At 53.2% G+C, this 21,448-nt stretch overlaps 6 protein-coding genes across 6 annotated transcripts; 4 read left to right on the forward strand and 2 right to left on the reverse strand.

The window, feature by feature from the left end:
- Positions 1-542: 542 nt before the first annotated feature.
- GUITHDRAFT_151053 (hypothetical protein) lies at positions 543-1,448 on the forward strand. The gene is made up of 5 exons (XM_005837611.1): positions 543-810; positions 893-951; positions 1,001-1,068; positions 1,115-1,184; positions 1,276-1,448. Exons 1-5 carry the CDS (start codon positions 552-554, stop codon positions 1,363-1,365), a joined length of 546 nt encoding a protein of 181 aa, XP_005837668.1. The 5' UTR covers positions 543-551; the 3' UTR covers positions 1,366-1,448.
- Positions 1,449-1,778: 330 nt separating this feature from the next.
- On the forward strand, positions 1,779-2,486 carry GUITHDRAFT_103282 (hypothetical protein; the record flags this gene model as incomplete). The annotated part of the gene is made up of 4 exons (XM_005837612.1): positions 1,779-1,934; positions 1,985-2,179; positions 2,223-2,339; positions 2,382-2,486. The coding sequence occupies 4 exons, from the start codon at positions 1,779-1,781 to the stop codon at positions 2,484-2,486; spliced, it is 573 nt and encodes a 190-aa protein (XP_005837669.1).
- GUITHDRAFT_151054 (hypothetical protein) lies at positions 2,473-4,081 on the reverse strand. Its single transcript, XM_005837613.1, has 6 exons — positions 3,589-4,081; positions 3,187-3,527; positions 2,998-3,132; positions 2,845-2,950; positions 2,748-2,800; positions 2,473-2,698 (listed from the first exon to the last, which is right to left on the reverse strand). The coding sequence occupies exons 1-6, from the start codon at positions 4,027-4,029 to the stop codon at positions 2,503-2,505; spliced, it is 1,272 nt and encodes a 423-aa protein (XP_005837670.1). The 5' UTR covers positions 4,030-4,081; the 3' UTR covers positions 2,473-2,502.
- A 4,129-nt stretch (positions 4,082-8,210) lies between these two features.
- Positions 8,211-9,151, forward strand: GUITHDRAFT_151055 (hypothetical protein; the record flags this gene model as incomplete). Its single annotated transcript, XM_005837614.1, has 5 exons — positions 8,211-8,675; positions 8,718-8,849; positions 8,896-8,982; positions 9,025-9,079; positions 9,127-9,151. Coding segments are annotated over exons 1-4 (617 nt in total), but the record flags the coding sequence as incomplete, so codon positions are not given.
- Positions 9,152-11,354: 2,203 nt separating this feature from the next.
- GUITHDRAFT_85192 (hypothetical protein) lies at positions 11,355-12,228 on the forward strand. The gene is made up of 3 exons (XM_005837615.1): positions 11,355-11,394; positions 11,528-12,027; positions 12,076-12,228. The coding sequence occupies exons 2-3, from the start codon at positions 11,582-11,584 to the stop codon at positions 12,161-12,163; spliced, it is 534 nt and encodes a 177-aa protein (XP_005837672.1). The 5' UTR covers positions 11,355-11,394; positions 11,528-11,581; the 3' UTR covers positions 12,164-12,228.
- Positions 12,229-12,270: 42 nt separating this feature from the next.
- Positions 12,271-19,596, reverse strand: GUITHDRAFT_103285 (hypothetical protein; the record flags this gene model as incomplete). The annotated part of the gene is made up of 22 exons (XM_005837616.1): positions 12,271-12,303; positions 12,346-12,408; positions 12,559-12,643; positions 12,773-12,927; positions 13,141-13,221; positions 13,276-13,361; positions 13,430-13,499; positions 13,881-13,946; positions 14,167-14,448; positions 14,538-14,660; positions 15,061-15,114; positions 15,382-15,464; positions 15,802-15,967; positions 16,151-16,205; positions 16,332-16,350; positions 16,494-16,590; positions 16,646-16,837; positions 16,980-17,966; positions 18,898-18,963; positions 19,015-19,089; positions 19,138-19,182; positions 19,381-19,596. 22 exons carry the CDS (start codon positions 19,594-19,596, stop codon positions 12,271-12,273), a joined length of 3,099 nt encoding a protein of 1,032 aa, XP_005837673.1.
- Between the last annotated feature and the right edge of the window lie 1,852 nt (positions 19,597-21,448).

A 21,448-nucleotide genomic window follows, 5' to 3' on the forward strand; every position in this document is an offset into this window, starting at 1 on the left:
GCCCGATATTCTACCTCGTTGCTTCTGAGGGCCATTGCCTCTCTATTCCGTCATTCAATCAGCATGTACCTTCTTACAGCACTAACTGATGATTAATCTGTCTTAATTCGCTTCCCTCCCCTTCGGTTCACCTTCTGTTTTGCTACTCTCTTGCATGTGCTGTCCGTTCTCTCCTCCCCCTCTTCCTCCTCCTCCTCCTCCTGTCTGAGCTCGCAGGCGCCTCATCTGTTCTCCTTTCTCGCGTTCCAACAATCTTGTATTTTCAAATTTCTGACGCATTTGTACTACCAGGAAAATGACCTGAAATCAAGATTTTTGGATTGTTCTACATATTTATAAAATTTACCCCCATTTTGTAGGTACTGTTTTACAATAATGTATGATTGAAAAATATTTACAAGATATAAATAATTTGTATACACCAAACGTTTTGAAAATGGGGTGTTTTGACTTTTATAAAACTTCCTGTAAAAACCCTTTCACATGGGGAAGCCCGCCTCGGAAGATCGGGCTTCACCTTCCGTTACAACGAAACGGCACGTGCAGCCGCCATGGGGAAAGCAAAGAAACCGAACAAACAAATGGAAGATGAACGTGGAGGGGGAGGGGAGAAGAATGCCATGAGGGAGAAGTCATCTGACAAGCTCTTTGCCAAGCCGTTGAGAGGCATCAGCAAGCAATCTCCCTCCCGTCCTGCAGCAAATTTAGGTGTACAGAATAAAATCATCGAGAAGATGAAGATGAGCTCAGAAAACATGTCAAGAGGGCAAAGAAAAAGACTGGCGAAGAAGTCAAATGTGATCAGAAGAAGTAAGTTATGCAGTGATGCTAGACGCTAGATCTCTGTGTATTTTGATGCTGGTTTCACACGCTTGACACCTTTTCCTGATAGAGGAGATCGGCTCTGCTATTGTATCGAAGGCTTTAAAGATACAGGATGGCAGTCTAGGGGTGACCTTCACTGTTACAGAGAGATGGTATCATGACTATATGTCTGCAGGATTTGGATTGCCTTACCTTAGCTCTTCCTTCCTCTCAATCCTCAGCACCTTCACAACAGAACAAGAAGTGCGATCTTTGTCTGTCGAGGGCTGTTTTTGACAATTTTGGTCAGAGGCCCCGGCAAGATGACGATCAAGAAGCAAAGACGAATGCTCATTGCAGAGTCTCAACAACTCCAATCTGTAAGTTTCTTTCCTTCTTCCTTCCAAGATGATTTCAGTGTTGCTTTTTTCGTTCTTGTTCTGGCAGCGGTCTATGACGCAAGTCACGCAGGTTTTGACGCATCCTCTCTTCCAGTCAAATCCGATAGGAACAATCCACGATCACCTCGAGAACTCGATTCGACTTTCGAAAAGCGTCTAGGGGTAGAACAATACCTCGCTGTATATTAGAGCCAGCTCACATTCTTTCAATTGCTATTAGACTTTAAAGAAATCTCAAGTCGATCACTTGCATGAAGCTAACTTGAAGGAACAGCTCTCACTGTGAAACACGATCGTGCATTTGCATTGCGCTGGATTGAGTTCGTCAGAACCCCTACCAATGACTCTCATTCAAGGGGTGATTCGTGTCCATCTGGATTCGGATGGACGGGGTGCTAAGAGAATTTCGTGTGGGGTAGGGTCCTACATCTAAACGCCTCAATGCACATTCTCGTCCGCTCAGCCGCCGCTGCCGCCTGCATGTTGGCATGCACAGAAGCGTTCGCTCCTCCTCCTCCATCAGGTGGTTCCTATCATAGCCTCCAATCTAGGCAGTCGGCAAGAGGAGCTGCAATGAAGCACGAGTCGAGCGTGACAAGCATCTCGAGAAGAAATGCCCTCCTAGCTGGAATTTCTATCGCTGGCTCATCGTTGCTGCCTCCTCTGAAGGCTCTTGCGGAGCCAGTAGCGGATGAGATCAAAGACTACAAGCTTGTTCAGATCTTTCAGGTTTCCCCTCTCCTGCTCTCTTTTATGGCCATTCACAATGTGTATGACAGGAGTGCAAGGATCTTGGAGTTGTTCGATTCTTGTCAGTGAACCCCAATGGAGCTGTGCTAGAGGCTCTTGGAAAGTTTGATTACTCGCTCGTTCCCTTTGAGATCCCCGGCAAGGGCCAATATGTCAGGATTGCTGGGCCGAACTCGCCGGATCACTTGGTAGCTTCCTTCGAATGCAGTATAAACCTTGACAATGTGAGTAGTGATTTTGTTTGATGTCTCCTGACTTGAATGGAAGGCTGCGATTCTTGCCTTCGACAAGCTCTATGGGCCAACAGGAGAGCTGTACTCGCTGAGGATCATGAACGACAAGGGAGACAAGATCCTTTCGATTCTCCTCAACTATGACATCGAGGTATCCCTTCTCACACTGTCTTTCGTCATGACACAGGCTCAGGGGAACGGAGGAAAGCCTGGCAAGTACTACAAGGGAGCAGTCGAGAAGTGGGAGGAGCTGCGCAAGAAGTACGGGGACGCCAACGGCGAGGTCAAGCTGAAATGAGTCGTCTACTTTAGAGTCATTGCTTGGCTTGTCTATAGAGGCCTACAGGCCTATCGACTTCAGCATTAGTGAGCGGAGCGATCTTGCGCTTGTAGAGGTAGTCAATGTCCTTCAGATCCTTCTTGTCCTTCTGCACTAGCGGCCTGAAGTTCTTGGAGTGGATTGAGGCGATCTTGCGCTCTTCCCTCACGCCAGGCGCTATCGGCTCGACCCTGGAGAAGCAGAGGGGTGAGGAGAAAGGGGAGGATTGGCAAGGCATACCATCGCATGAAGTTCTTGTTCTTGTCTAGCGTCTTTTCAACCACAGTCTTCACCTGCCCGAGTGTAAGCATGCTCTACTCGCACCGCAGTGTCGTACCCCGTAGGTCTCGTGAACGTAGGTGTTCACACGGTCCAGGAACGGCTCGCCGTCGAAGATGGAGGGAGGAAACTCAGCACCTGGTTGACATCCTTCTTTGCCGGGCCTGCGCCATGTCAGGCAAGGGGAAGGAGGCGGGGAGGGAGAGATCACATAGTCTTGAGAGACTTCTTCATGGGGCTCAGCTTCAGCATCGCCTTGTACTTGTCCATTCGCGCTCCTCCATCCGACCACTGGACATGGAACCGTCGGTCATCCACCACCTTCTTCTTTTCCCAGGTATTGTACCTGGTGCAGGTCAGAAGCAAGCACAAGGTCAAGGAGCTTCTCAGAGCTTCTCACAGCTGCGACTTGCGCTCCTGCATCTCCAACGCTGCTCCCCCCTCAGCTGAGAACACTGACTTGAAGAACTCGGGGTTCTTTTCAAAGAGCTGGGGCTGAGCTGGATACCGGATGCTAAAATCTGGCTGTCCAGGTAGGAGGTTGCTCGTTGCACCCTCGCGCGAGCTGAGGTTCCACTCGTTCTCGATGTACTCGCCGTGATCCGACGTAGGAGCAGACTTGTCCACCTGCGCTTCCCGGAACTCCATCACGCTCCGCGCCTTTGGCCATCGGAATCCTTCAGCTGTGATCCACCTGGATCGGGACCTTGCGACCTCTTCTCGTGCTGCTGTCTCAGGGTCCTGCAAGGCACCACGAGGTCACAGACAAGACACGGCAAGCAGCACGAAACAGTGGAAAGACCTGCAGCACGAAAGCGCCCGACAGAAGGTCCTTGCTGAAGGTGTAGTGAACTTTGCCGTAGTCCCGCGTGAATTTCTTCCGCAGGAAGTCGCGCTGTATGTTTGAGTACTGAAGGTACTGCCCACTGTAGTTGTACACCTCCTCGACTGAGACCGGCAGCTGCTCTCGTCGCTTCTGCTTGTCTGCTCGCACAGCGTCTCGGTTCTGGGCAACAAAGTCGACCTCTGCTGGCTTAGTGGCGAGGAATTGAACGTAAGCTGCGTTGGACGCGTCCGTCGGAGCTTTCGTCTTGGGCCGTGGCATCGTGCTGGCAGCCACAAGCTCCTCCTTAGTCAGTGCCGGCATCTGCTCCTCCTCCTCCTTCGTCTTGCGACTTCTTAGCTGTTGTGGCTTACCTGTTTCGTCTTCAATGCTGAGGACATCGCCTAGCTTCTTGTACATGTGTTCAAGTTGGTCTACTTCAGGAAAGAGCGCAAGGTCTCGGAGCTTCTTCATCCTTCCCGAGTGTGAGATTTCATGCAGGCGGATCATAGCTATAGCAGTCAGGCGATACTTGGGTTGCAAGTAGGCGTCCACACGTAGGATCAGATGTCTTAGAGTCTCTCGCAGCTTGATGCGTTTGAGGTTCAGCGGGTACTGCCAGTAGAGGCGGGTCGGGAAGCTGATCTCTGGGTTGTAGAGCATGCGAAACGTCTTGGAGTTCCTTTCACATCGCGGATTCTCGTCGAGGAGTTTTTGAATTCCCTTGCCAGCCAATCCTTCGAGGATGAAGATCCTGTAGTTGTTGTCGATGACCTGAACTCCCGTCACGATGTCGAAGTTGGGGCTCTGCGCCTGCTCCTCCCTCAGCTCGATCCCATTCAGCACCTTCTCCATCATGTCCAGCGTCGCTCCAGCGCTCTTGAGCTTTGCGAGCGTGTCGAACGCCAGGGCGGCTTCTCTGGTCTCCTGCTTCTCTTCCTCTGAGGCGGACTGACTATACTGCGCCAAGAAGTCTGCGTTGATGCGAACCACGGACCTGACGAGGCTGGCCAGCATCTCGGCATTGGAGTACTCGATGCGGTACACCACCCGCTGGAACGCGCCCTCCCTCTCCTCCCTCTCCTTTCTCAGCGGTCGTGCCAGCCTGAGCCGCACCAAGAGGCAGCTCCCGCAGTCCACGTACGGCCGTTGAGCAGGACGTTGATGAGCTGAGAAATCTGGGTACTTTATGCGCTTCGGCCGCACGAGGCATCGCTGAGTCGAGAGGAGATCGCCCGAAGCCAAGGGATGGAGGAGAACTTCACATGTAGCGAAAGAGTTGGCAGGAAGCTTTTCCTCTCCTCGCTGCTTGTCAATCGATTTCAACCCGCTCCATCGTGACAGCACCGAGTCCGATGACGCCTCTTCCTCTTCCTCGGACCGTGGGGGTTGCTCCTTCTCTTCCTCTTCCTGATGCTCTTCCAATCTGTCTTGATCGTGCAGCTCGATGTTTACAATACCATCTTTCATGTACCGCAGCAGATCGCTTTGGTTGACTAACCCTGCCAAGAATACTTTGGTATGATTGAAGACTACCTGTCTGTCCTGCAAAATGACTGTTTACAACGGTTGATACTAAAGTAGTCATCCTCTTACCTGCGCAACGCTGTTGGTGTAGATCTCTTTGCACCATTCTGGAGACTCATCGCCGGAATGATTGTTGGCTTCTTCACTCAGCGGATCGGGCATGAACACATACTTGCAGTATGCAGGTTTGAACCTGCTCCTCACCTCCTCTGTACACAACATCCTTGGATTGCAGCCATCCTTCCAAGTTTTCCCCATCTCGTATCTAGAGGGGTCTGGGAGGTCTTCAGCAGACAGGATCTTGATGCTCAGCGGATTCAAAACATCTTTCAATCTCTCTGACAGGAATGGATGTTGGATTACAAAACTGACTTGAAAATCAACCAGGAAGAACGGCTTAGCCCACAGTGGAGTGTTCAACAACGAGGCTCCCACAACGATCTCATTCTCTCCAGAAACGAAAGGAGCGAAATCCACAGGGAGAATCAGCAAAGGAGCATCCATACTCTTTCTTTGCAGGGTGATGGCGCCGTCTACTTGTTTGCACATGCGGACGACAAGGTCCCTGCTGACCCTGCAGGTGTTTTCAATGGTTGTCCTCCACACAAATCCATCAGCTTCGTTTGCTTTTCCTTCATCGCTCTCATCTTTGAAGCTGATCGCGTCAGTATCTGACTGCTGCCCATCGAACAACGACAAGTTGAAGAAAGCATCCCAATCCTCTTCCAGTTCCCCCTGTTCCTCCGCAGCTCTGTCTCCTCCTTCTCCTTCTTCGTCGCCCTCTCCTTCAGCACGATCATGCTGAGGGGGGTCGTCTGGGGGTCTTCGTCTCACTTCAATTCGTGCAGACACGACAACATCTGTTTCCTCCTCCTCTGACTCTCCTGCCATCTCCGTCGCCCAGGCTGTTAGCCAGGGGTGCGTCCGTTAAACGGTGATGACGGCCCGGGGGCGGGGCCTGGCAGTGGCAGTGGGGCAAGGGTCAGTGGGGCCTATTGAACCCCGGGCCGGGAGTCCGAGCCAGCGCCGTTCGCATCTGAGACTGCCGCCCGCCCTCCGGGACCCGGTGAACTTGGCAAGTTGGCCCCGGACTGAGTGGCACCGGCGTGACTCAGTAAGCAATCCGACCGCCGTGCACCGACTCCTCCGATCAGCGGCACCCAATCCGGGATCCGACGCCGGGGCCGGGACTCGACTCGGACGGTTCAGCCGCTGCACTGCGGCAGTGAACCGTTCGGAAGGCTCACCGCCAGTACTACGGTATGCCACGATCCGATGCCCTCATCACCCGGGCCGGCCCGGTACCGTTACTGAGGCCACGGTGCGCCGCTGCGTCCGACCGGAGTCGGGCCCGGGGCCCGGCCGGGCGTCCCGTCGGCCCTGGTGGCCCGCCAGTCACCCATGTACTACCCCAACAGTTGAACATCGAAGGATACACCGTTTCAAGGCTGAAACCCTCAGATACGGTGAGGCAGTCTTGCCCAGAGCTGAAAAGTATGATTATTTCAACGATTCAAGGAAACATGCGACCGTGAAGAAAAGTTTTAGGGTTTCAAAAATACATCTATGTATTGCAGATACAAATATAGAACAGTTTTTCAAGTGTAACATATTTTTATTTCATCCCACGGTCGAATGGTTGCACGGTTACGACCCTTTGACCACGCTGATAGAGCTAGACCAATGGGTACTGGTTTATACCCCCCATGTTGCCTTGGCTTTGCCCTTAGTTTTGGGGGTATCTTACAAACCACCCCATTGAAAAACTACCCTCCCGTTACAGCAATGCGACTGTTGGATTCCATTGACCCTCTCATGGAGATACCATTCCTAGGACCCTACTATGATTTATGGTCATGAAGGGACGTATTCTTTTGATTCTGTGTTGGACTACCCCACCCTCTCTTTACAGGTTCGAAGATTGTTTCTCTGGAGAGCCTGCAGTGAGGGACCGGTGGTGGAACCTTTCACGGGTGCGGAAGGGATGTTTTCAGGGCGAAGTCATTGATCCTTTGTTGAACTGTGGGGTGGGTACACAATTAATAAGGAGCTGACAGCTGAGTAGGGGTAGGTGTACAGTGATCACGTTTACGTGTGATAACAGGGTGGGTCCTATTGTAGGTGTTCTCCATGGGTGTAAAGAGGGTAGGGGTTTGATGATTTTCATGTGACTATCACGTGACTATCATGTGACTATATTTTGACTCTTTTTATTCACCGCATTGTACCCAAAATCTCCCACGTGATACGGAAACCCCATAAGATAATGATCACGTGATAGTCACATGACTATCACATGTGTTTTCGGCTCCTAAGGACGGGACACAAAAGCAAGCTTCGAAGAGTATGCTTTTCGCTCCGATTCCTTTGTGGGGGTGGGTTGAAACGAGAGGGTACGGGGTCATAGGATTGGTGGCTCTCAGGGGTGTGAGGTCATATCAAAGGAATATCATTGCAGGGGTAGGTGGGTTGAAACTAGGGGTGAAGAATTATCTGTGGGGTACTAAGTTATAATGGGGTAGTGGAAGGGACCCAAGAAATGCAGCTGACAGGAAGCAGACAGGGGAGGGAGTGCGGTGGACAGTGAGGGAGAGAAGGATGGGAGGAAGTGTAAGAAACGAGACTAGGTGCAATGACCATGTTGTTTTCAAACACGTCTGTATGGAACTGTGGGAATATGAGTAGAGAGGTTAAAGGGGCAAGGAAAAAAGCTTGTTCGAAATCTGTTTCGTGTCATACGTTTGTCTGGCAGCCATTTGGCGGGGGCCATCGTTGTCGATATTTTAAGTTTTGTCATTGGAACATAAGATTGAAATCTTCTTCACGCGAATGCCCTCTCAACCACAAATTCAGTATATCAGAATATCGCTACCTATTCCAAATTTTCATGCTAGATTTTGTATCTATTTGATTGTTACTATGGAACACCACACCCACTTTCTGTTCGAACTGATTCGGTGCTACATGTGACCTTGGCACCCAGTAGAACTGTTGTAGTGTTGAATCTTTAGCCTGTCCTGCCTGTCAAATCTTCAGATTTGTTTTTATTATCCCGTGTTGATTATGGTATATCCAGGTCGCAAACCCTAAATCAGATTGCTAATGACAAGCTTGTGCGCCGTGGACTAGAATTCTGACGGAAAAGAACCCCTACAACAACCATCATGTTGTCTTGCGCATCAGTCTGGCCGTTCCTCTTCCTTCTCGGGAGCTTGTCATCAGCTACCGCATTTCATCCCAGTGGTTTTGGGGGCTGGACTGATGGGTTGCTGCGACCGCGAAGCATCGCGGGGTCTGTCACATCGCTGGGGTCACGATGCTCGATCAAGCTCAGTGCCTACCATGGCAGAAAGGACGCTGCCAGCCGTGGGTTGGTGGGGATAGCAGACAACACTCGAGAAGGAGGGGATGAAACCAGGCGGCAGTTGTCAGCACAGGAGAAGAAAATGCTCAAAGTCCTCAGTGAGCGGATGAAAGCTCGGGACAAAAAGACGCCAGAGAAGCCGTCTGACGGCCGAGCTTCAGTCGAGTCGCAAGAGGTTTGAAGACGATCTGTGTGCTCCCTCGTGACTTTGGCATAGGTTGCCATGGAGAAGCAGCGGCTGCAGGAGAAGCTGAACTTGAGAGACAAGAGCCTCTCGGTCAACTCGGTAGAATCTCAGTTCTCCGGTTTCTCGGATGATAGCGTCGGACTGTCAGTCTCAGAGCTCTCGGTGACGCAGTTGCTTCTTGCTGCTCTTCGCTGACGATTTGGCGCAGGAGACCAACGCCCATTCCTCTCCTTCGCTAAAGAGAATTCTTACCAACGAGAGCGCGAGCAAAGGGTTTTCCCCCAAGGCCAAGAAGGTGACTTGCAGCATTTCGGTCTTTCGTTCGCTGAATTGACGTGACAAGGTCAAGGAAAGGCATGACGTGAAGCAGACACGAAGCGCTGAGCCATCATGTAGAGTTTCCTGGCATAATTCTTAATCTGAATGTCTTGTGTCTCAGATGTGAAGGGGGTTGGTGGGCTTCCCAAGAACTTGACAGCGATTTCTCGACTCTCCGAGTTGCTGGACACGCTGGAGCCCTACGCGGCAAATGCCAACGACTGTAGAATCCCAGCATCCGACGCCGTGGGGGCTCTGAACCGCTTGAAGAGACTTCGTCATCAAGCGACCAATCCTAGTCTTGAGACAAGGTATGGCAGCCATGGGTCGGCTGTGCATTCCTTAAGCCATGCTGGCAGGCTCTCCTTTCAGATGCAGGTGTTCGGCTCAGTAGCACTCGAAGACGTGTCTGCCATGTCCGGGAAACTGGTCTCACTCATCGTCAATGCCATCGCGCACTCCAGGAGTCACACTCGACTGCTCAAGGCGGCTGGCGATCGTGCGCGAATTCTTGCCGAGAGCGGTAAGAGCTGCTGCTGGTTGGGCCCTCACGCCTGACCCTGTGCTCAGCTATCCATGGCGACGTTGACATCCTCGACGTCCAAGCAGTCTCAGTGATTCTCAATGGATTTGCACGAGCAGGAATACGCGATGAGAAACTGTTTGCCTCCCTCTCGAGTGTTGCTCTTGTCCTCTCAAACAGCAGGCGGCAAGATTTCTGTGCTCAAGCGATTTCCATCATCGTCAATGCGTTTGCGAAGTTGCAAATCAGAGATGAGGCATTGTTTGACAACCTTGCGAGCTGTGCGTTGGATGTTTCTCCCTCAGATTTCAGTCCACAAGCGATCGCCAACATCATGAACGCGTATGCCCGGCACGACCTGCTCAACCTCCAGCTGTTTGGCTTTCTCAGCAAAGTGGCTCGGAGCATCCCGGCGGCGGACTGGCTACCAAGACATTTGGCAATCGTTGCCAACGCGTTGGCTAAGCTTGAGATCAGAGACCAGGAGGTGAGAGGGAGGATGGAGGGCTGAGGTTGTCCTGGTTGGGCCTGACCTGCTTGTCCAGCTCCTCGCTTGGCTGACTCAGGCGGTTCGCTCTCACCCACCAGAAACTTTCGATCTTCAGGCGGTCGCCAACCTCCTCAACGCCTTCGGCAAGCTCTCGGGCACTTCGACCGACCGCCAGCTACTGCGACATCTATCAGTTGCGCTGAAGGGACTGCACATGCAGCAGTTCGACCCGTCCTCGCTCGCCAGCTCCCTCCATGGCTTCGTGTGCACCGGATTCGTGGACGAGAAAGTCTTTCTGAAGCTGACGAGAGTCGCCAAGTCGCTCGATCCTCTGCTGTTTGACGCTCAATCAGTGAGCACAATCATGCACTCCATCGCCAAGACGGAGGTGAAGGGAACGAGAAGAGGCACTGCGAGTATGACAATTTCTGCAGATTCGCGATGAATCTTTGTTCAAACGGATGTCGTTCATCGTCCGTCAGATGGAATTTATCCTCGAGTCTCAGAGTATTGCGCTCATCATCAACGCATGTGCCAAGGTGAAGTTGATCAGGAGAGAGGAGGGAGAAGATGACGATGGCGACAGGTTGACTATCAAGACGAGCTGCTCATGAAGCACCTCTCCCGCATCGCACAGACTTTGCCGCCGGACAGTTTTCTTCCGCAACACATTGAGAACGTTCTCAACGGGTTTGCAAAGTTGAACTTCAAGGATAAGCAGCTCTTCCAGCATATGGCAACGGTACTGACCTTCTTTCTCCCAGCCCTACACTCCTTCCTCGTTGCCCTCTGCTTCTGCCTGCGTTCTCACTCGTTGCTCAGGTGGTCACCTCCACTCCCCGGGAGGCTTTCGATGCGCAGGCAGTCGCCATCATCATGAACGCGTATGGGAGGATGCATCCTACCGAGCAGTGCACTCGAGAGGTCTTCAGCTACCTTGACAGCAACATCTTCCCGCAGCTTCCCTCCTCCTCCTTCAACGCAACTTCCATTGCTATCGTCCTCAACAGCTGCGCCAAGGCCGGGATCAAGGCCGACGCCGTCGACCGCCTCCTCCTCAAGCTGAGCCAGGAGCTCGACAACGAGAACCTGCAGCTTGACGGCCGTCAGATCGCCAGCCTCCTGCATGCCATCGCCACGTTGAACCTGCAGGTGGCCACCAGAGCTACTCCCTCCTCCTTCTTCCTTCCTCCTTCATGTCACGTCCTCCTGCTCTTCCTGCGCCGGATCTGTTTGGTCGAGTATTGTTGACAAGGGAGCAGGAGGAGCACATCGTTGACCGTCTGATGAACTCGCTGCTCGCTCTCCCTGTCGAGTCGCTTCTCCCGGAAGAGATCGCACTAATCTCTTGGTCCTCTGCCGTCCTCAACGTCCAGGTAACCGCGACCCTCCTCTTCCTTCCTTCCCTCTCACCCCTACTACTCTCCTCTTCACTCCTCTCAACCTTTGCCCTCCTCTTCCTGCTTCTCTCCTGTTCCTCTCCTGTTCCTCCCCTTACGTTCCGCGCAGAGGCCTCAGTTTGTTGGGTGGCTGCTTGAAGGCCTCGACCTTCATCTTGCCAGCATGGACTCCAATTTCCGTCGCCAGGCGTATCAGTTTCTTCTCACCTGTGAGCTGGAGGGCTGGCTGGACCCCAGTCGAGGTCTGCTGAAGGCGAAGCCGTGCCAACCTCCCCCACGAGGAGGAAGAGAGAAGAAGGCGCGGGCTAGCGTGACGCTGGAACGAGGAAGCGTGACTCTAGAGCTCGAGATGGAGCAGCACAAGCCGTCCCGCCTGCAGAAGGACGTGGCGGCGATCTTGTCGGAGATGCAGATTGAGTTTGTGGAGGAGTTCATCGACGAGAGGAGCGGTTACTCGCTCGACCTCCTCCTGCGCGACAAGCGCACGGCGATCGAGGTCGACGGGCCCTCGCACTTCATCGTGGGGACGCACATCCCCCTCGGCAAGACGGTGATGAAGCACCGGCACATGCAGCAGCTCGGGTTCGACCTCCGCATTCTCCCCTACTGGTACATGCGAGGAGGAGGAGAGGAGGAGTTGGCTGACGAGAGTTACAGGGAGTGGGATCAGCTAAAGGGGAAGGAGCAGAAGAAGGAGTACATCCGTCGCCTGCTGACCTCCACCCCCTCTGTCATCCTCCTGTAGATTATGTAGATAGGTTCTCATGATCTTGTATCCTAATGTACAATAGATGACCTGCGTATACCGCCATTCCTTCTCCTCCTCCTCCTCCTCCTCCTCCTCCTCCTCGTCTACTTCTTCTTGGCTGTCTTCCGGTCTCCCGCCTGTACTCAAGTCACATGCAGCACGAGCTTCTGCTCTCGTACCCTCGTCGACTTCTTCTTGATTGAGTTGCGATCCGCGTACACGTCCTCCAGCTCCTCCAGCACCTGAACGCCCGTCAACCTCCTCTCCCCTCTCCAGCTCCAGCATAGGACAAGGAGAAACCTAAAGAGGAGCAGGAGCAGGAGCAGGAGGAGCAGGAGCAGGAGCAGGAGCAGGAGCAGGAGCAGGAGCAAACCCCTGACTGGCTCGCTTACCTCATCGTAGTCGAAGGACTGCTGGCTGCCGCTGCTGAACTCTGAGTCCGAGTCTTCCCTCGCCATGCCCAGGTCCAGCCCCAGCCTGAAGCTCTTTGAGTGGACGAGTAACAGCGAGGAGCAGATACGAGGAGGAGGAGAGGAGAAGACAGGAGTGGAGAGCAGGGCAGAGGAGGGGAGGGGAGGGGAGGGGAGAGAAGAGGAGGATATCGACCTTCTATCTTTCCGCATGACTCTCTTCGGGATGGTGACGCGTCGCTGATGGGAACTGGAGGGCCACATGACGGACTTGAGGGTGTCGGCGACAAGTTTCTCAGGGATGAGGCCGACGAGAGGAACGCCCGAGAGAGTTTTGTGCTTCCTTCCCGCCTTGTGGCCACGTCAGAGGAGAGGATGGATGGAGGAGCAAGAGTGGAGGAGGAAGCACAGGAGCAGGAGCAGGAGGAAGATGAGCGGGGTTTGATGAAAAACAAAACAATGAGCAGGAGGAACAGACAGAGTTGTACAGACTTGAAGGCAAGGCAAGGAAAGGAAAGGAAAGGAAAGGAAAGGCAAGAGGAGTGGGGAGGGTTGGCGACTAACCTCGATAGATTCAAGACTGTCTTCTAGAGGAGACGCGAGGGCTTCTGAGAGATAAACCTCCTCCTCCTGATCCAGTTCGACCTGCTGCACGTGAGGAAGAGAGGAGGAGGAGAGAAGGAAAAGAGAAGACATTACCATGTACCCATCCTCTGCGCTTGCTGCCTTGTCCTTCTTCTTCCTTTGGCTCTCCTTCTCCTTCTCCTTCTCCTTCTCCTTCTCCCCTTCTCCTCCTTCTCATCCCTCTGCTCGCTCTTCAAATTCTTCGTGCTGCCCGCTGCTGCTGCTTCACCAAAGTGAACTGGAAGAGCTGCTGGGCGGCCGTTGGTGTTGACAGGAGGAGCAGGGACATCCGCTGCGTCCTGCGGAACAAATGAGAGGGGAGGAGGGAGAAGAGTAGACGAGAAAGGGAGGAGGGAGGAGGAACAGAGGGGAGAGAGGAAGAGAACGGGAGGAGGGTGGGAGGAGGGAGAAGAGAAGAAGAGGAAGGGATGAGAGAAGGAATGGAACAAGAGAGGAAGAGTGGGAGGAGGAGGAAGGAGGGAGGAGAGAGGAAGGGAGGAGGAGGAAGGAGGGAGGAGAGAGGAAGAGAGGAGGAAGGAGGGAGGAGAGAGGAAGAGAAGGGAGGAGGGAGGAGGGAGGAGGGAGGAGGGAGGAGGGAGGAGGGAGGAGGAGGAGGGAGGAGGGAGGAGAGAGGAAGAGGAGGGAGGAGGGAGGAGGGAGGAGGAGGAGGAGAGAATGACCTGTACATGCCGAGAGACAGACTTGAGTCGGTGCAGGAGTCGATCTTTCATCTCCAACACTCCTCTCTGCAGCAAGTCATAAGAACCTTCTTCCCCCCCTTTTCCTCCTGCTCCTGCTCCTGCTCCTGCTCCTGCTCCTGCCCCTGCCCCTGCCCCTTCCCCTGCCCCTGCTGCTGCTGCTGCCCCTGCCCCTGCCCCTGCCCCTGCCCCTGCCCCTGCCCCTGCCCCTGCACCTGCTCCTGCTCCTGCTCCTTCCTTCTATCCTCCTCATTGCAGTGGATCGTACCTTGGCCTTGAGCCAGAGGTAGCGCGTCTGATCAGAAGAGAGCAGTCGAGGCTTCTCCAGCTTCTCCTCCTGCTCGTCCCTCCCGCTGCACAGCTCGGATATTCTTCTCAGCCTGTCCTCCAGCTCCACCGCAGTCTTGACATCCATCTGCATGCTCTCCACGGACGGCACCATGCTCTCGTACATGCTCATCAGCGTCTCGAGGTCCGGCGCCTCCTCCTCCTCCTCCTCTCCCGCCGCTGCTTCTACGGTGTACAGCAGGCACTCCACTGTGAAGTTGACCTGCTCCAAGAATGAGTCCCTCGCTCTTCGCTCCTCCTCTAGCAGCCCCTCCTCTTCTCCCCCAACGTCTCCTTCCTCCCCTCCTTCACCTCGCGCAAGACGCTGGTCAGGTCATCCTCCATCGTGCTCGGCTCGGCGCTCACAGACCGACTGTCCTCTCCGTTCGCCTCCTCGACCAGCAGGGAGCGGACCATGTCCTTGCGCTCCTCGCACTGTAGGAAGAAGAAGAGGGAAAGTTGAGATGAAGACGAGGAAACAGGAGGAAGGGACGAGGAGAAGGATAGAGATAACGACGAGAGCAGGAAAGAAGGAGAGGAGAGGAGAAGAGAGGAGAAGAGAGGAGAAGAGAGGAGAGGAGAGGAGAAGAGAGGAGAAGAGAGGAGAAGAGAGGAGAAGAGAGGAGAAGAGAGGAGAAGAGAGGAGAAGAAGAGGAGAAGAAGAGGAGTAGAGAGGAGAAGAGAGGAGAAGAGAGGAGAACAGAAGAGAAGAAGAGGAGAGGAGAGGAGAGGAGAAAAAACAGATGAGAAGAGTAGGAGAAGAAGGAGAAGGAGAAGGAGAAGGAGAAGAGGAAACAAGATGAGGAGGAGAAAATGGGCACAGGGGATAGAGGACCATGGCATGTACGAAGATAAGAACGTCCCGCCACTGGGCCATAATCTCCAGGATCTGAGGGAGAGCAAGTGAGAAAGCTAAGTCAAGTGTAAAGCAGAAGGAGATTGGGAGGGAGGGAGAAAAAGGAGGGAAGGAAGGAGTGAGTGAACGAGGGAGAGAGAGGGAGAGGTAAGGAGCGGAAGGAGTAGAGCAGAAGCAGGAGAAGGAGCCAGAGGGGTAAGAGGATCAAGGAGGAGAAGGAGAAGCAGGAGAAGGAGATTGGGAGGGAGAAGGAGAACAAGGAGGAGGAGGAGGAGAAGGAGGACTTGAAGGGGGAAAGACCTCATGGTCTAGGTCATCGTGGGCTGTTGGGTCGAGGAAGTGAACGCGAAATGAGCGAAATCGATAAAGTTCGTGCATGAGCCCTGGAGGACAATATGAGACAGCAGGAGAAGAGGAAGGAGAGCGAGAAGCGACAAGGGGAGATGCGGAACAGGCAGGGGAACAGCAATTAGTAGGAGCAATGGAACCAGGAGAGAAGGAGGAGAAGGAGGAGGAGGAGGAGGAGGAATGGCAGGGGCAGCAGCAGGATGATCAGATGCGCAGAAGAAGGAGCGGCGGTAGCGGCAGAACAGCAGGAGCAGGAGCAGGAGCAGGAGCAGGACGAGGACGAGGAGCAGCAGCAGGAGCAGGAAGGGCAGGAGGATCAGACAAGCAGTGGCAGGAGCAGCAGGGGAGCAGGAGGTCAGTCAGTGGACATACTCTGGCGTAGGAACCCGATCTTCTTGTGGTAATCCTCAAGTTTGACTCGCAGCCGCTGCTCGTGCTCGACGCACTTGTCGTAACTGCTCGTAACGGACCTCAGCTTTCTCTCCAGCTCGCCCTCCTTCGAGCTCGTCCCGTGACCGTACAATGACTGCGCCGTCTCCTGCAGCTGGGAATCAGCAGGGAAAGGGAGGGAGGAGAAGGGAGGGAGAAGACTGGTGAGATAGAGACGTCAAGAGGATGTTCGACCAGGAAGATGGGAGAGAGGATGAGAGAGGAGGAGCAAGACCTGTAGGAGAGCTCTCTCTCTTCTCAGCTCCTCGCAACGAGCTTCTCCGTCTCTCACTGTCTCCTCCCAGGTCTGTCGAACTCCTCGGAGTCCTACGAACAGAGACACCAGCCTGCCCAGCCGTCATCCCCCTCCTCCTCCTCCCCCTCCTCCCCTTTCTCCTCTTCTTGCTTCTCCTTTGCCCCTCCATCCTCTTCGTTCGTCCCTCCATTTTCTTCTTCCTCCTCTCCTCCTATACCTGTCGATGTCCGTATCGCCTGCTCAGCCTTATCAACACGAAGAAAGAAAGTATCGGGCAAGACGGAGAGTGGTCGAGGGGTAGGAAGGAAACAACTTTGGAAGCGACACTCTAGCAGGAGGGGCAAGAGGACGAGGATGGAGGGAAGGGAGAGAATGAGACCTAGCTTGCAGATCATCATATCGAACGTCTCCTCGTACAATTTGATCTTCCTCTGCAGCTCCACTCGTCGTGGGGACTGCACGTTCTGGTCGTACATCTAACAGGCTAAGGGGTCAGCTGGAACGCAGGTGGGAGGAGCAGAGGCCGCAAACCTTCTCGAGCTTCTTCTCCATCTCCTTGTAGGATTTCTCTGCGTTCACGACGTTGCTCTTGAGCTCGTTGGTGTGCCTTGCAAGGCTCCTCCTCTCTTCCAGCTCCTCCTCGTACCGCACCCTCATCGTGTGAATCATCAGCTTCAGCTCCTTCAGCTCGTTCGTTTTCAGCTCCTTTTCCACCCGCGGGACCTGCAGACTCTTCAAATATAGCACGCGAGTCCCTCCTCGACTTCTCCTCCTCCTCCTCCTCCTCCTCCTCCTTCCCTCCTCTTCCTCCTTCCCTCCTCGTCCTCGTTCTTGTCCTCGTCCTATCGTCAATCTCCTCTCTCACCTCGTCACGTAATTTGAGCTTCAGCGCCATCAGGTCCATGTTGTGCTTCTTCACGCTCTTCTCCAGCTTCGCCAGCTCCTCCTTGTCCTCCTTGCTGAACTTTGTCAACCTGTTGGCGAGGTGCTCGTAGCGGCTGTTCTCGTATTGCACCAGCTTTATGGACCGCAGGGTCTCGTCGAGCTTCTTCTGCACTCTCTCCCTCCTCCCGTCCACTTCCCCGCCCTCGATCTTGGTCGCCGCCACAGCCTTCACGTCGGCGTTCTCGTTCTTACAAGCTTCCAGCGCCTTCTCTTTCTCCATGAGCTGCTTGTGCCCCTCGTTGTATCTCTTGGACAGCTTCAGCACAAGTTCCCTACCCTGCCCCAGCAGCTTCTCAGCTGCCTCCTCGGTCAGAAGCCGCGGGCTCTCCATGCAGGGATGTGACAGCTCGGGCGCCTCGTCCTCGAACTTGGAGAACTTCTTTCTCTCCTGCTCAGCGAACTGCCGCACCGCGTCCTCCCTCCACTCCCTGAAGGACGCGCTCTTCTCCCGTACTAGCAGCGACTCCCTGGCTGCTGAGGGGTCGAGGAAGTTGTTCTCGTGCCACAGGATGCTGGTGTTGAACGGCAGCTGTGCTCGCCCCGCGTGACCTTTCAGCCTGCTGAGCGACTGCTCGAGCCTTGCTCGGCATTGTTCGGCATGCTCTTCAGCGGCAAGATCGCTCCTCTCCTTCTGCCTCTTCTTCATTCCTATTCTCGACTTTTTCTTGGGCTTCAGCAGCATCGTAATGGGCGGCAGCGACCCGTACATCTGAGAACCTCCTGAAGCCTCCACCGCCTCCTCGTTCTCTTCTGTCTTGTCCGCACTGCCCTCGTTCCTCGTCAGCTTCTTCTGCGGCATCACCTTCCTCATCTCATCGTAGGCAAGTTTGCCTGCCTCTGTGAAGAGCGAGGGAATCTTGCTGTCCTCGGTCTTGAGGAGACTGGACGAAAGCTGCACCTCAAACCCCTGCCTCCCCAGATGACCAAAATCCCATCCCACAGGAGGACAGCTTGAGCTCCGAGTGCGCTCTTCTTCGACGGCATGTCTTCTCCCTCTACTCACAGACTGGAATTGCTGTTGTGCTCGTCTTACTGAACCACCATGTGCTCGTCTTACTGAACCACCATGTGCCTTCTCGCTCTCAAGTCTCTGCGACGATTCTGCGCTTCTTTCTCTCCCTGCCTGGCTGGCTGCCTGCCTGCCTGCCTGCCTGCCTGCCTGCCTGCCTGCCTGGCTGCCTGCCTGCCTGCCTGCCTGGCTGCCTGCCTGCCTGCCTGCCTGCCTGCCTGCCTGCCTGCCTGCCTGCCTGCCTGCCTGCCTGCCTGTCTGTCTGTCTGTCTGTCTGTCTGTCTGTCTTGCCTTGGCTCTTCTTCTGTCTCAAGTTGATCTTGAACGCATTCCGCCGGCGGTTGGTTTGAGATCGAAAAAAAAAGATAAAAAGAGTCATTTCTTTCATTGACAGTTGGCAGGCCGGCCCCGGGCTGCTCAGCCGACAAGCCGGGCCGCTGAAACTGAGTCACGAGTCACGAGTCACGAGTTGAGCAGCCCAGGCGGCCCGATTCACGATCGGGTCGAATAAAGCAGGGAAGAAAATATCGTGGAAAAAATTGTATGCAATGCGATAAAAATGTTCTTATACACTAAACAGGAGAGGCACTATAGAGAGATCGGATGGCTGACTGGATGACTGAGAAAGAATAACTGAAAGTACATACTGTTCTACTATAGCTTCAGAGTGATGCTACATCGCCATGCCGTAGTCAGGCTTCGGAGTCGCCAGTCGTGCCACCGCCGCCGTAAGGCTGCTGCTGCGAGAAATTGCGATTCGAAATATCCCCAAGGGCTTGACGGATCATCTATACACGGATCATACTCCGCACCGCCTCTCTTGACCCACCTGCCGCATATCCTCCGCAAGCTCGCGCATGCTTGCCTTGAGGTCGCGCACCTCGTTCTTGACCTCCTGGCACAACCGTGAGCTCCTCCATTTCTGTCAAGATCAGTTTCGGTTCACCGATAGCCCCGTATCCATCTTGCTCTCGAGCTCCTGCACCTCGTTCTTGACCTCCTGCACCTCGTTCTTGACCTCCTGGCACAATCGTGAGCTCCTCCATTTCTGTCAAGATCAGTTTCTCACCTGCACCTCTTTCTCGAGCTCCTGCACATCCTTTCTGACAGGCTCCTGCCCCATTCTTGTCAATCCCTCGGAGTGGCCGCCTCAAGGCTGACTTGAGCCTCCGCTACCAACACCGTGCTCTACATACCGTGTGTTTCTCCACAGTTTGAACGACGTCGTCTCGAAGTTCTTTCAAAGGAGCGAGTCACCGATGTCGAGAATTAGGGGCATCATCATCATCTCAACCTTGAGGCTTGTTCTCACGTCATTGAACATGCTATAGACAGTCTGAAGCTCCGCGTAACAAAGGAAGATTGGTACTCCGCACTGGGCTAGTAAGATGTTAGCCTCCTTGGCCAGCTGCCATTGCTTAGCAATATGAGTGGCGATGTCGACGAAGACCGCCTTGTCTCCTGCGACTATCAAGCCCATCGCCACCAGCCTGGTGTTGCTGCTTTCAGCCTGGTCCGGTGGCCACATTTGTTGCCTGAGCGACAAAGCAGTTTCAAGTTGCCAGAGCTTCAGTACAATCCTAAAGGTACATTGAGTGATTTCAAAATGTACAAGATCATTTTCCATCAGAACAAGACGCTCTAGCTGCTTTCTGGCATCCTCGTCCTCCTCTCTACCGTATGTATCTAAGGCAATGACGAGCGAACCGTACGTTGCTTCTTCCGAAGAATCGTCAAGGTCCAGCGCGCATTGCAAAATTTCTCTCAAATTCATGATTGGGGTAATAGGTAAGATTCGAAAATAGAGGTCGAACTAAACGTCGCAGTTTATGTTGTACGTTTTGCTTCCTTCAGAAATCCCTTTGAGTTGACTCGATCTCCCCGCGACGAAAATGTTGTTGTATGCACTGCGATATGTACAAGTATTGATATATGAAAGATCTTCTATCTTTGAAACCTCAACATCTCGACTGTGATAGGCGGAAGGTTGGTATTGACTTGACTTTCAAGGCTGTTACGAGACTTGTTTTGATTCAGCTTGCGGATGATTTTCCCTGCCGCACTCCCATGCTTCGACCTTTTGGCCATGGCGAACGTAGAAGCCTGAGACAGCAGCGCGTTTCTCAGGGTAGGATCTCTTTCTTTTCCTGGTAGGATCTAGCTTTCCATTTTGGTAGCAAAAATACCGGTACTATCACCTACGCCAGTGTCACAGGATGGGGTCGGTGGTCTACCTGCCGCAGTCTATAATAGATAAACGCCACGAATCTATCTACCACGGGTACTCTCCCTCATGATGTGACATGATGTGACGGAATATGTGAATACCCTTCTGAACGACGAACTAAGTTTTCGCACAGAACTGCCGTCGTATGATTGAGAGCCGCGACTCTCCGTCATACAACGGCAGTTGTTTTTTTTTGCCAAATTGTCTTCGGATGTTGTTGGAGCCTTACATGAATCCTACCAAATGATGCCAGTCAGTCACTTCAATGATCACATGTCGTAAACATCGGATCATAATGGAGGCAGGCACCGGGCAGGCAGGCAGGCAGGGAATTAGGCATCGAGTCCCGAGGGACGCAGTCTGGGTAGGGAGGGGGCGACAACAATCATTGAATTCACCTCAGGGGCGACGTAGGTGATTCGGTCTTTCAGGAAACACATTGAAACAAGTGAGTATATTCAGTGCAGCATTCAAGTCCCTGGATTTGATCGGCTTTCCTTTACAGCTGTCACGATAACAGTTAGATGAAAAGGTGAATTACAGGAGTATACAAAACTTGACATTACCTCGATGATCTGCAAAATTTCAATCCTCGTACTTCACTTTTCCTTGTTTTCAACCTACAGGTCTCGTCTGGTTCTTTCCCTGTATTTTCAATCCGTCGAAGCACATCGAGCTCAGAACCACAATCGTTACAGCACTTGGTAGTACGGTATTCGTCAACATCTACGACTCTGTAGTGATTCTCGAATCTTCTTCTTATCCACCTGACCGGTACAGGCCTTTCTCCTCGACGTCCTGTAGACGGGAACCTTGCATTTCCATATGCGATAACAGGTTCTATTTCTCCCTTTCCTTTCATTGTACGGATAAACCTGTCGACTGACTTTCGTTTCGAAATGTAGATGTCGAATTTCATCCTGGCGTATTTTCGCTTTGAATAATGCGAAGTTAACTCCTCCCAATGACTTGTAACTGCAAGAAGATAGTCTTCGAATCTTGATAGACTGCCGCCAGACTTACTCGAGAACCCCTTGAGATAGTGCAATGTCGATTGAATATCTTGATCCCACGTCTTTCTTTTCTTTTTATTGCGATTCAGATGTGACTCGTGATAATATTGTTTTCTCGAAAACTGAAATCTTTTTCTGAT

The sequence above is a fragment of the Guillardia theta genome (assembly GCF_000315625.1).
Source record: "Guillardia theta CCMP2712 unplaced genomic scaffold GUITHscaffold_13, whole genome shotgun sequence".
In the NCBI taxonomy this organism is placed as follows: domain Eukaryota; class Cryptophyceae; order Pyrenomonadales; family Geminigeraceae; genus Guillardia; species Guillardia theta.